The 14,464-nt window shown below is 35.2% G+C and overlaps 2 protein-coding genes and 1 non-coding gene across 3 annotated transcripts; all 3 read left to right on the forward strand.

Moving 5' to 3' along the window:
- Positions 1-3: 3 nt before the first annotated feature.
- LOC111419548 (uncharacterized) lies at positions 4-7,283 on the forward strand. The gene is made up of 5 exons (XM_023052378.2): positions 4-295; positions 349-647; positions 712-869; positions 925-4,222; positions 6,374-7,283. The coding sequence occupies exons 1-5, from the start codon at positions 129-131 to the stop codon at positions 6,448-6,450; spliced, it is 3,999 nt and encodes a 1,332-aa protein (XP_022908146.2). The 5' UTR covers positions 4-128; the 3' UTR covers positions 6,451-7,283.
- Positions 7,284-7,944: 661 nt separating this feature from the next.
- Positions 7,945-13,536, forward strand: LOC111419540 (ypsilon schachtel). Its single transcript, XM_023052365.2, has 5 exons — positions 7,945-8,111; positions 8,864-8,927; positions 8,990-9,023; positions 12,317-12,997; positions 13,064-13,536. The coding sequence occupies exons 1-5, from the start codon at positions 8,051-8,053 to the stop codon at positions 13,106-13,108; spliced, it is 885 nt and encodes a 294-aa protein (XP_022908133.1). The 5' UTR covers positions 7,945-8,050; the 3' UTR covers positions 13,109-13,536.
- On the forward strand, positions 9,095-9,237 carry LOC111419551 (small nucleolar RNA SNORA53). The gene has a single exon (XR_002706962.2). It is a non-coding gene; the product is annotated as a small nucleolar RNA SNORA53 (small nucleolar RNA).
- Positions 13,537-14,464: the final 928 nt, after the last annotated feature.

Below are 14,464 nucleotides of genomic sequence, written 5' to 3' on the forward strand. Positions count from 1 at the left end.
CAAATGCGTCACGTTTGAAGGTTAGGAACTCGTTAAGTCTCGTTTCGTTGTAAAAAGACGTTAAAATACTCATAGTATTGTGTAATTAACGATTAGTAGAAAATTTTAGTGTTTATCAGTGTGTTGCGATGTCTTCGAACAAACCGACGTCCAGTACGTTACGAAACGGTACCACTAGCACAGGAAAAACCGTTTTCAATGGTATCACATCGACCCCTATATCGTCTCAAAAAACTTGGATGTCAAATTCATCACTTTCGCCTCTTAGATTAACACCTTTACGGGGACCACCACGGTAAGAATGAAATTTAATGAATCATCAAAATAATCTAATTTTGTTTCTTTTAGATATTCATTGTCCGAAGCTCCAAATAGACCAACAAGTACTCCAAAACCACAAAGTTCGCCATTAACAAAATCATCAAAACATAATTATTCTAATTTAGTAGCTTACACAGATGCAAAAAGTCCTGGTTTGTCTAGTAGAATTGTTCAATATAGTAATGAAACGAGAGATAACCAAACCCTAACCCATCAAACTAGGTATGGAAGTCCGGGTATTTTCCCAGTGGTGCATTTTTTTAAAAAAGATGTTCCTGTTATTTCTCCTAAGCCAAAGAAAGTTATGGTACGATTGGCTTCTCCAGGTAAGAATATTATCTTATAAATTTTGGTGTGAATTTGTATTTATTTAAATTTATTTATTCACAGATGTACATTGGTATAATAAAACAAAATTTAATAAGCCTAATATTAATGAAACAAGAAATGGACATCATACACCTCAAGTAAACAGCTCTGAAACAGAAACAAGAAGTGTTCTAGATGCTCTAAGAGAGATTTCCCGGAAAAGAATTCACACTGATTCAGTAAGATTAATAAAATAAATATTTTAGACCAAATTAATGTATTGTTTTTATTTAGGAATTTGAATCTACGCCCGAAGCGTCATGTAAAAGACAAAAACGAACCGAACCCGATAATGGAACATTTGAAACAAATAAAAGAGCGAGAGAAGATTCTCCAAAATCGTCAGATAACTCTAATGCAATCTCTCCGACTTCTCACCAATCTAAAAAGATTTGTGTGGTTGATGTTTTAGCCGCTTCATTCACGTCGTCCCAATTATTCAAAGAAAAAATGCAAAATTCCCTTAAACGAAAATCAGAAGTTGAAATTGAGAAACCAATTAAATTAGGAGCTAAAAGACATACGACACTTTCTAATGCAGAAACGCAAACAGTAAATATAGAACCTAAAATTATAATTCAAAAAGTAGTTGATCCACGCCCATCTGAAGTATTACCAGAAAAAAATATTGAGATTAAATCCCCAGATCCTAAAGAATCTGATGGTAAGATGGAAGAAGATGAATCTTCAAAACAATCGATTATTTTTGATGAAAATAAATTGGAAGTACAACGTAAAAATAAATTAGCAGTTTTGCTTGGAGTGTTAACTGGCGAAAAAACAAATATAATTCAAGAGAATGACAAAAATGAGCAAAAATCTAATGATAAAGAATCGAATCATGAGCAGAAATTAGTTGGAATTCTTTCCCCTATGAATAAAGTAAAACATGATAAACATGTTCATTTCAATTTAACACCCGAAGTGAAATCAATTAGTAGCTCAGCATCTATTATAACTGAAAAAATTAATGAAAAGGTTAAAGAAGAAACAAAGAAAAATAATACAAATGTTAGTACTGGTTTAATTTCATTAAAACCTGAAGTTACAACACAAATTACAACTGCATCTTTATCAACAATCACAACAACTACAAGTACATTAGCTTCGCCTATTGTAACTACAATGGTAACGACTACAAGTGTGAAATCGAATGAACCAATTAATTCAAATCCAATTACAAATCTATCGTTTTCTTTTGGTACAACACCTACATCAAATAACATGGAAACCCCTAAAAAATCTACCGGTGGATTTAAATTTAATCTCACCCCACCAAATACTTCTGCTCCAATTGTTTCAACTACATCCACCGTAAAGTCTTCAGATTCTCAACCAACATTTAATTTTGGTGGTTCAAAATTACCAGCGGTTAGTACTCCAACACCTCCACCTACATTTGGTGTTAAAGAACCTGCAAAATCTAAAGAGAATCCACCAGTTTTTGGTAATAACAAAAATGACTCATCTATTCCAACATTTAATTTAAATACTACTATTCCACAAACGACCACTTCATTAAGCGGTTTTGGTACTACAAATACTCAAACTTCCACAACTCAGTCGATGTTTACTTTTGATGGAAATACATCTTTTAAAACCTCTCAAAATGCGAACAGTGTAGCGCCCATTTTTGGATTAACGCCGCCTTCAACTTTTGGAACACCCACTATAGAAAATAAGAGCAGCGGCGTTTCAATTTCAACAACATTTGGAAAACCAATTTCGTCATCAACCGCATCAGCTCCAAGTTTTGGAATTACGTCTGGATTACCTTCGACCAATCCTGGGGCAAAAACAACCCAATCTATGCCGATTTTTGGAGTAACAACTACTTCTACTAGATTTGGTACCATAACTACAAACGCTACGAATAAAACTACTTCTATATTCGGTTCAAATACCACTTCTACTCCTACATTTAGTTTAAATACTTCTACAACAACTGGTTCAACAATGCCTTCGACTGGATTTGGTACAGTAGTTGCTACGCCTGGATTTGGTACTGCATCTGCTGGTAATGCTATAACTGGATTTGGTGCGACTTCATCAGTGTTTGGCACAGCTACAACTACATCAGGATTTACAGCAACTACTGTTTCTTCGGCGTTCGGTACAACGTCAGGATTTTCGACAACAACTCCAACATTTGGTACGTCTACGTCCAGCGCTTTTGGAACACCCACAACATCTGATTCAAAGATAGCTTCACCGCCTTTTAATTTTGGATCATCGAATAATAATAATTTTGGCTCTCCTACTTTGGGCGGAAATGGATTTGGAACTCCATCAACAACAGCTGCTTCGTTTGGAACTCCATCAACAAATACTACTTTTGGTGGTTTTGGACAACCAGTAATGACATCTTCGTCGTTTAATGCTACTACTAGTACGAGCTCTACAGTTTTTGGAGGGTCTGGAAACAACGTTCACAAATTTGGCAATGCACCTTCGACCTTACAAACGTTTGGTAATACAAATGTGACCAGTGGTTTTCCTGCAACTTCAACCGCGGCACCTGGATTTGGAAATAATAACACATTTGGGACAGTATCTCAAGCAAATACTGTTTTTGGTGGACATAATAATGGATTTGGATCAAAACCACAAACAGCAGCCTCCTCCGTATTTGGTAATACAGGATTTGGAACCACAACAACTGCAAATACTACTTTTGGAACGAATACTAGCGGTGGTTTCACAAATCAAAGCTTTTTCGGTAAAGGCACATCCACCACTACCACTCCAAGTACTAATAATAAAGCGTTTAATTTTAATGCTGGATCAAATAATACCAACTCGGGATTTAATCCCCCATCATTTAATTTTGGAACAACAAATCCACCCGGATTTTCTGATAATAAACAACCTGGATTTGGAACAACATTCCCTTCAAATGGTTTTGGTTCAAACACGTCAACCACAACGTCAACAACCACAAATAGCACCACGAGCATTTTTGGGGCGGCAACGGGTGGTTTTGGAGGAAACTCCAGTTTTGGCGGGAACACGTCGTTCGGCGGAAACAACAACCAAGCTCCCCCACCCTTTGGAAGCAGCAACAATAATACGTTTAACGCTTCTGGTAGTAACAATAATACTTTTGGTGCCTCAACAACTAATAATAATTTCGGCACCCCTGCTAACACCTCTAACTTTGGTGGTTTTGGAAACGGCGATTCCACAACATTTCCAAAACTTCCAAGTACCGGCGGCTTTGGAGCTTCCGGCGATTCAACTTTCCAATTCGGCGGTAGTAACAATGCCGCCCCTCCAGTCTTTGGTGCAGCAAACCCAATAAACAATACTTCAAGCGGTTTAGGACAAGTTTTTTCGTTTGGCGGATCTAATACAACCACACCAGCTAATAATACAAGTGGAGTATTCGCTTTTGGTAGCACAGATCAAAAAAGTAATTTTCCAGCTAGTAATAATAATACCTCCGGCTTTGGAACTGGAGGTACTACTTTTGGATCGAATTCAGTTCCTGGAAGTTTTAATACCACACCACAATTTGGAACACCGACTGCAGGTAATTATATTAATTATTTTTTGGTGAAAATAGATTTTTATAAAGTAGTTTTAAAGTCAAGGACGGTAGAATCTAAAAGAGCTACTACATTCTTTGTTTTTTTTTTGTAAACCAGGATATGACGTCAGTATATGATTAATACGTCACACCATGTGTCACGCTTAGACAGTTATTGTTGTGTTCTTGGTGTGTCTTTGTTTAATGCGTCGTTAATTTGCCCCTTGTTATTTTCACAATTCGTTCTTGTGTCATTCGGTCGATGTGCTCATTCCATTATTTTTTTCTCTCCAATACCCAATCATTGATGTTGTATATTTTTATTGAACTAAAAGTAGAACTAACACTAGACCTAGAACTAGAAATATTCGGGTTTAGCCATGCATCTCATAAAACGGCTAAACCCGAATGTTTCTAGTTCTTCATCTAGTGTTGGTTAATTAAAAGTTTTTATTGTCAAGTAAGTGCTTGTAATATAGAGTGCACAAAAAGTATGGAATAATGGCTCTACAGCCTAAACTTCAACTTATATTAAAAAAAGTTTTAAATAAAAGTTACTTGAAACTATTTTCCGCATATCTTGGCATAGAAATAAAATAAAAATCTTGACGGCAGTCTGAGTTACGACATGGTGAGTGTGTTTTTAAATGGAACACCCTGTATATTATAAGGTTTTTTTTTGACAAGGTGTTGCAAAATGCCATAAGGTTTTAATGCTTTAAACTGCCTAGTTTTCGAGATATTGAAACTTTTATTTAAAAAGATTTGACCTAGCGACAACCAAATTATGGCGTCATTATGGAATAGACAACCTAAGCCTTGACGTCACAGGGATGGGCGGAGCTTATACTGACATATACAAATATACATATACAAATAGACATACACATGGCCGAAGTAAACCGTGAGGATGTACAAAGGGATCGCTGGGGCCTAAGTGCTTTGGTTATACCACCTGTGGTTTAACCAACCTCACTTGAAACTACATACAAGTGTTTATAATTTCTTGTTTAATACATTAAAAACCATACTTGACTTCCCTTATCACTTCCCTTCCTGCTACCTCGTCCCAACCACTTCCCTCATCCATCCCCAGAATCTGCCTCCGGTTCCTTTCTTCCTCTGTCAGCTCACTACATCCTCCCAATATATGTTCTAGCGTCTCCCAATCCTCTCCGCACAGCTTCACTCTCTCCTTATTGCCACAATGAAATCTGGCCACCAGTCTCTTCCCTTCCTCGCTCCTCACCATCACCAAGTATTTTGGAAGCTCCTCTGTCATTATCTCCTCATATCCTTCATTGTACTCTTATCTTCCTTCTCTCCTGTCTCTGGATGTCTATCCGTGTCGGTTACCTCCCCTTATATCTCCACTCTCTTCTGTAATTTATCTCTGCCATCGAATAACCCGTCCTTTTGTAATATTCCCTCCTCTCTCTTCCCCTCCCTAACTTCCTGCCAACACTCCCCCAAGATCCCACAGTATGGTCTTCTGTCTATCACTTCTTTATATTTAACAGCTCTTCTGCTCCACCCTCAATTCCTCCACCTTTACTTCCTCCCTCACAATATACCCCGGTGTTTCTCTCGCCAGACTTAGAAGCCACCTCCAGTATCGATTCTGTACGTCCTTCAGAATATCCTGCCTCTTCCATCCCTAAATCTCCGAACCGTACATTATTGCACTCCTCACTAACACATCAAACATAATCCCTCACATGGGCCGTCTCCTTGCTATCTTCCCAAGTACGTGAATTCTAACTCCAACTCCATCGCCCTGAAATACCTCTCCAAGTATCTCACCATCCCTTTCATTTTCATTGTCTAGTGTCAGTTCTAGTCTCAAACTAACAACGTTACAAAACACGAATAGAATAAACTAAGCATTTGATTATTTGCTAGCTAATTCAAAGTGTTGGCTACCCATGGGTGACGTCACGAACGAACTGTTGCAAAATTTTTCTTAGATTTTACCGTTTTTGGTTGGAAGTAGTAAAACTTACTTAATCACAAACTTATGGGAAATAGCATTTTATCTTTTATATAATTATTCTATGTTATTTCCAAGTTTCTTGGTGATACATTTATTTATAAAATACTATGTTTTTCTTAAAAATAAACAATCTTTTATATATAAATTTTATCTTTTTATAGGTATGTTTAGTATAGGTACTGGATCAAGCACTGGACCAAAACAACGACATCAACTAAAAGCTAAGAGAAGAACCTAGAAGTTGCTGTACTGATCAAAAAAGAATTGCGACGGTCAACACCATAAGGAAATGGAGGAAACTCAACATTTTCTTAGACTTTTGAGTTAGTACATTGAAGAAGAAAACAAAATGCTATTGAGTTGTTAATTAATTTTTGCATTGTTTGTATAATTCACTTCAACGTACTACGTTTTATAAAAATAGTGAAATTTATTTATTTCATACTGTTTTGATATAACTATATATTTTTTTAAAATTCTGTTTATTTCGTACCATTACCCAGTACATTAATATGAATTCGTACTGTTCAAAAAATGTTAGTAAGTTAGTGAAATTTGTTTTATGTGTATTTACTAAAAGTAAACTATACAATGATGTTTAAAGAAATGAACTTATGCGAATTTTAATAATGATACATAATCTGTTGTAAATATCGCTTTTGATCCAATTTACCATGTTTCGGTTTTTTTTTGTATTGGAATGGTTTGGTGCAAGTGTGTCTTTTTGTACAGGAGAGTATCAATTTATTTTTTAAAATTTGTATGGTCGTGTTAATTTGACTTAATGTCCTATTTGATTAATCTGTACGAAAATGTGTTACTATTAGACATTTTATCGTTTAATTTTATGCGACGTTAGCATGATTGTTACTGTGTAACGATTACTAAGTACTTCGATAGGAGGAAAATTCCCCCTTATTTTATATATTGTGTACATGTTATTTTTTATAACGGCGGAAATGTGATATGTATAATCATGCTTGCAGAAGCATAAGAAAATTATTGGTATATAATTAAATTTCTTGTATTTAACTATTAAAAGGAAAATAAACCTGTTAGTATTTAGATTCATGCTTAGTGTTTTATTTGTTTTTATTTTGTACTGTTTCAACTTGTGGTTAGATAAGAAAATTGGCGACATATTTTTGTAAGCAACATTCATCCTTATCTTGGTTTAAAAATAAGCCTTTTATCTAATGCTATACGAAATGAAATAAAACGCACAATCCGAAAATATGCAAAGACACGTACGCCTAACTGTAACTTGTTTTATAAAAATTTGCGCGTTTAACCGTTATCTTTTACTTTACATTAAAAACATTTTTAAGATTTCAACTTCGAAGTAAACACAATTTTTCTAATAAAAAATAAGCTGATTTAACATTAAATTTAACAACAAACATTAATAAGCAAATTTTAATCACACGAATTCTCAAAACAAATAAATACGTGTTTTGGAAGTTAAAATAAGCAAATATAAATGTTATTTTGATTAAAATGAATAATTATTAAAATTTTTATAATTTGAATTTCCCATACTTTTTAAAACAGTCATTTCCCCAAAAAAAATGCACCAATTAGAAGCGCGCGTTCTGTGACTTGGTTACGCGCAGGCGCGCTTTATTTTCCGCTAATTGAAACGACGTACGTCTCGCGTATTCGACGGGTGTTAAAAAGAGATACCGTATTAACGTCACGTCGTTTGTCAGCCGTTACGGTCTAATATTTATGTGGAACCAGTTGAACGTCGCTAAGACTGCAACAACTCGAACAGCAGGACGGAAGTTAACATCTTGGAGTGGTAGCGGAGTGACATCTTCCCACCGGCCCTTAACACCATGGCTGAACCGGAACAGGCGCCAGAACAACCTAAGACGGCCAACCAAAAACAAGTTATCGGTAAGAAAAGCCCCAAAAAAATCTATAACCGACGACGCCGTCGCGGCTTTTTCAGAACCGGCGGCGTCCATTTTATCTATCGTGAGCACATGTTCCCGTTTCGGCGCCTAAACAATACCGCCCCGGTCCTCAATCGACTGTAAATAAGCTCATTTTCGATTTAATTTAAAAATTATCGCATTTTTTATTTTTAAATTCGGAAATGTCACGTGTCTGTTTAAGCAAAGCACGCTTTTTAAAATTGGCGTCGTGTCCGCCATTCTTTTTAGGCATAGGGTTTTTTCCTGAATGTTTCAATTTATATTATTAAATCATCTTCCGCGATTTTGATTATTTTGTCATCACGGTTTATTGATGTTAATTGGATGAAAGTGAAGAGCGCGGAGCACCGGCGGGGGTCGTGTCCTGTTTGGTGCAGCACCTTCCGTTTCCCGTAAGTTTCTATTTATAGGACGCGGCGTCACGTGACCTCGGGGGTAATAACATTTGTAAAAATAATCCATGTGCGTTTTCAAACTAACGCGCATGCACAAGCTTTAATATGATTTGTTTTACAAATTTCATCAAAATCCATTCAAAGTTTTTCCACATTCATATTAACTATGTTTATAAAGAACGAGCTTTGGTTTTTAATAAATGAAATTACAATTAACCCAAAAAACTTTTCAAATGTGTTTTATTTTCTTAAATTTTTAAGATTATTGATAAAATATGTCCTAGCAAAAATTACAAATATGTTATTTTGTTTACAGCCAGCAAGGTTACAGGCACCGTGAAGTGGTTTAACGTAAAAAGTGGATACGGGTTTATTAATCGGTAAGAAAATCCATCTTTTAAGCAATTAACGTCTATTTCACTCTTTATTTGTGTTATTACAGGAATGATACCAAGGAAGATGTTTTTGTTCATCAAGTAAGTATATTGTTTTTATTATTACTTTTTGTTGTTTATTTATGTAACTTACAATTTGATAAAACATTTTTTGCACACTCCTTAGATCCACCATCTGTATTGCTGGATGGTGCTTGAGTCATAAGTGTGCTAGATAACAGTACCTCCAATGTTTACAATATTGTTTTTAACCATTCATTTAATTATTTTAAACTTTGTAAGCATTGGGGAACAATTAAATTGTTCTATGCTTACATGTAATCATTAATCAGGCACATCTTTTTTATGATTTAAGGTTAAATTATAATTTTTTTACATAAACAATAATCAAATGTCCTAATGTACAATATCTTTAAGGTCCTTTTATAATAAATGAAAGTAAGTGTTTGATATGGTGATATGTGGTTAACATGTTTTCTCATATAGATGTCATAGGTGTTCTTATTTTTTCCTGAATAGCTTGGATAGCTTCTTTTGGTATTAAGTCATGATTAATGTAATTTGCAATAGTAAATGTTGAAGTGAACTCATAAGATAGTCAACAGTATAGGGCATAAAATTAAGGTTATAAATTTTATTATGTTAACTCTATAGTAACTTTTGTTAATGTACATTTGTGATAGATAATTGAGTTTAAATTGTTTTTGTTATGTGGTAAAGGAAACTTCTGTTAAATATCAACCCAAGTAAAGAAGTCACTTTTCAAGGAATCACTTTTTAATGAGTTTACTGCCTATTTTCTAATTGTTAAATAACATTTAAAAAGTATTTAAAGTTATCTAAGAATTTCCCTAAGTAAGTAAAAGATATTTACCCCTTATCTACTTGCCAGCTAAGCAGCTATATCAAACAGAATTGTTTTCGTCACTCTTATCACAGTAAACTAAAATGGATAATTAACAATTAATAAGTATGGTGTTTGCTAAAAATGTTTTTAGGGATCAGAAAGATCCTCTTATATTATGTTGCAGCAGAAATGAAGAAACCTTAAAGTAATCTCAAGCCATTCTGTAGGTTAAATGAATTGAATATTGAAGTTGCTCCATTTTTTGATTAGTTTATGATGTATTTTTATCAAAATATAATCAAACGTTGAAGAGTTCATGGGATAAGCGATCAAATTCGCCAAAATAATGCCTATCTTTGTTTATGTCGTGAACACTACAACTAATTGTTTGTTGCGTCGCGCTTGCCGACTCTCCACTATGTCCTACAACGCTTTGTTCTTCGCTCCATTATGTATGTACCCTTACAGTGTCAGGGTGTTGAGTCGTTTCCTGTATTCTTGGCTGTTATTAACCAGGTTCTCTATTTGAATCTTTGTTTTCCTTCTCTTTCTGGTTGTTCCTTCCTCTAAATTGTTTTCCCAAGTTGTCCATGATTTTCTTTAGGTATCTATCATTGCTCTTGGTTTTCAATGTACTCAAATTTACCTCATATTTCTCTATATCCTCCACTATTTCCACTTCTTCACCTGTTGGGGATTTGACAGTTCCATGTTCCAAATATTATTTTATTTGTTCGGTCATGTTCCGAGGTTCGTTACATTGTTCTGAAGCTATATACTCCATGTAGGTGATTAGCCCAACGACAAGGCTGTACCTTGGCAGAGGGACCCTGACGGGGTGCCATTAACTGGGCAAGCTGAACCCCGGTTATTTTTACGACGTGCAATCATCCCCATTTATTCTGAGTTGTTTGGCAGAACCAATGTTGGGCCAAGGATAGCTGATTTGGGTACACAAATTAAACTAAACTTACTTAAATTGTCTCTATTCGAGTCGTTTCTTTCAGATGGTGAAAATTTGTCACTATTACATCACTGTCTTTTTCCAGGGTTATTATTAGTTCGTTGATTACCTCATCAAAACGTGGCTGCTGAACGTTATATCACAGTTCTATTTTCAGAATGTGTTCACATCGCTTTCAATCTTCTTTCGATAATGTTGGAAAGAGAATTCATCACATAAATTTTCTACGTAATTTCTTTTAAAAGTAACATTTTTTTGTAACTACAGATTATTTTATACACACTTAAACCAACTCTATAAAGTTATCATTTAGATGGTGAGGGAGTAAACAATGCAACTTCAACTTTATACTTTTTACATATGGGTTGTTTTGTTTTATAATATACAACTTTCTTTTTTTTTTCACAAGTTTTGTGATTTTCCCAAAAAGTTAATGTTTCGATGTTGCAACCACTTCATTATTTCAGGCATACGTTTTGTAGATTCTGAACATCTTCTTGCTTGTTTGTTATTGTATGGGGCGTTATACAGGTTCATTCAAAAAACCGTTCAGAAACTTCTAGTAAATTCATCTTAATCTTTTGATCAAAGCAATAGTTTTTAAGAAAAACACGTTTGTAGAAAATTTTTTAATCCAATCAAAAACTGTTGCTTTAATCAAAGTGTTATAAGAGATCAATTGATAGATAATTGATCACTTTACACGAAAATACTGCCCGTTTCACAAAATTAGCAGTGGCGTTGAACATATTTTTAAAAAAGGGATTTTTATTGCAGATAATGTTTAATTTTAAAGAAACTTTGACCCGCTATATCTCGTTAAGGAGGCATTTGCGACCCGATGTATATTAAGACTATTCGTCTTAACTTTTCATGTATTATCTACTCTAGAAGTCTGTCAGCGGTTTTATGAATTACCCTGTATATCACTAACACGCTGTTCTCCGAAAAATTAGGCATTAGTTGTTTGTTCAACCATTTCTTACTTATGGAAAGTAGTAATAGAGAATTACCGATATAAAAATCCGCTAAGGTAATATGTTTGGTATCTGTCAATTGCATTCCTTCTGTTTTAGCTGCATTATCTAACCAATAATCATTTCCTCCTCATACTGATAGTGTCCAGTAGCCTTGAAAACACGGCATACCTGTTGTGTCCATCAATAGTTTCTATAACAAGTCCAAAAAGTAAGATAAATTTGCCAAAAAGGTACGAATTTATGTGGTGCCTAAAAAATTGATATCTGCTGGAAGTATATATTATGGTGTTTTCTCAGATTCTGTGAGATCAACAGTTGGCAAAGAGCTACAGGTTATAATTCAAAATTTCTTTTTGAGCATCACTACATGCCATGTAGATCCATGTATATCTATATATTGGTATCTACTGGTAGTAAAACATCAGCAAAATGATTTCCCATAAAATACTTTGCAGCTGCCTTGCGGCGAAGATCGTGTTTGAATATTTTTAGCGCGACAAATCATATATTTTTTAGTATTGTTTAAAACTAAGGTTATGATTGCTTTTATAACTCTAAATATTTTTCTTTTTATTCATTTTAGTCAGCAATTGTTAAGAACAATCCTAAAAAGGCGGTGCGATCAGTGGGAGACGGTGAAGTAGTGGAATTCAGCGTCGTCGTCGGCGAAAAAGGTAATGAGGCTGCGAATGTAACAGGACCGAATGGATATCCAGTGCGCGGCTCACCATACGCTGCGGATCGTAGACCCGGTTTTCGCAAATGGTTCTATCCAAGGGGCGGCCGCGGAGGCGGACGAGGCGGAAATCGTAGACCGCATTCAAACACCCGTAGTGAGGGTGATAAAGAAGGCACTGAAGACGGCGGACAACAGGGTGGCCCACCGTTGCGCAAATATAGACCGAGGCGCGGGCGCGGCGGTTATGGCGGTGGCGGTGGCTATTATAGAGGCCCCTATCGCGGCGGACCGCCCGGAGATAACGAGCATGGCGATGGCGAAGGCGGCGGTGGCATGAGAGGTCGTGGAGGCGGTGGACCGCCACGTCGTTTCTTCCATAGAAACTTCCGTAGCCGAGGCGGCAGAAGACCACGCTCTCAGGACGGCCAGGGCCAAGCAGAACATAGCGGTGAGGAAGGAGGAAACCGCGGACAAACCCGCCCAAGATACCGCAGGCGTGGTATTGTTCGTAACCGCGGAAATAATTCGCAGTCGGAATCAACCAACATTAAGGCTGAAGATACCACTGCGACCACTAAATCTGAAGTAAGCAATTAAATTTTTGATCAAATCCAATTTGATCGTTTGATGTTAATTTTTATTTTTTTATAGGAAAGTCAACCTGTGCAGAATACCACCACTGAAAGTACTGCATAGGTACTTTCTTCATACCATCATAAAAAAAACAAAAAAAAAATAATCAGCCAATGTTTAAATAACAAAAAAAAAACAACTTAATTAGTGCGTGAATTTATAAAATAAGAAAGCAGACAAAAGACATTTCATAGCAATATGATCATCTTGAGTAAATTTGTAACTAATGAAGTAATAAAAAAATCGATAATGTGAATTTTTGAGTGAAGGTGAAGTTTGGCGATCGCTGAGCGCCGTCCTATATCCGTTTTTTATACAATTTTACATGTGTATATGCTGTCTACTTGGGCCTGAGCCGGTCGACGCCAACCTTCGACCTCGTCGTTTTCTTTCCAAACGAAAATGTTTGTGAAATGTCTTTCAACCCTTGTCTCGCTTCATTGATTTCTTCTCATAACCATAAATAAATAAAATTAAAAAAAAAAACAAAATTCAACAATTGCCGATCTGTCAACTCTTCGACAATTGTTGTAAACAAAAAAAGATTGCAACACCTAACTTTTCTTTCCAACCGATGGAAACAAAAACACTGAAAAAAGGAGAAAAAAAATTCGCAAAATAAAAATTAAGGAACGGACGTTTTAATCCACCCACGCCCACCTAAATCTCTCTTCGATCAACAGTGTCCCACTTTTTCGGTGTTACATTTGTGATTAGATATAGTATGATATGTATTTTTCTTTATTTTTTGGAATTGACGCTCGATGTAACGATGAATATCGCCGTTTCGATTACCGACCGTTTTTGTCAAGTGAATATTCAGTTTTTTAAGCGCTCTTTTTCGTAATCTAATTTACCATTTAGTTTATTTTCTGTACGACTGTTGGTGAAGAGAATAAATGTCTGTTCTTTATTCCATTATTTTTTATCATCTAAAACCTTTAAATCTATTTTAACGTGTTACAGATGATATAAGTTTTAGTTGCAAACTAATTATATTTTATCAAAATAATTAAATTTGATAACAATCTTATATTTGATTTATACACATGGAGTTTCAAAATACTTGCAATGCATATTTGATTTGTTGATGCAATCTAATAAAAGTATTAACTTTATCAGATTCAAATACAACTTTCAACTTGACTGTTACATTATTGATATTCTAAAGGGAACTAGAATTTGACGTTATTTTTTAAGTTATGTTTTATGATGGTATTTATTAATCGCAACTTCTTTTTAGGTGCAATATAAGCTGATGAGAAGAACTTCATAAATATCTGATATACTTATGCTTTAAAATTAAACTTGGCACTTTAATCAGAGCCTGCATTCAAAACTTATTATTTTCTTGTCATATTGAACTAAGTTGGCTTTTGTGGTACTGAAACCGGATCATGTAACTCGTATTATTTCGAA

Source organism: Onthophagus taurus, chromosome 6, assembly GCF_036711975.1.
Source record: "Onthophagus taurus isolate NC chromosome 6, IU_Otau_3.0, whole genome shotgun sequence".
NCBI lineage: Eukaryota > Metazoa > Arthropoda > Insecta > Coleoptera > Scarabaeidae > Onthophagus > Onthophagus taurus.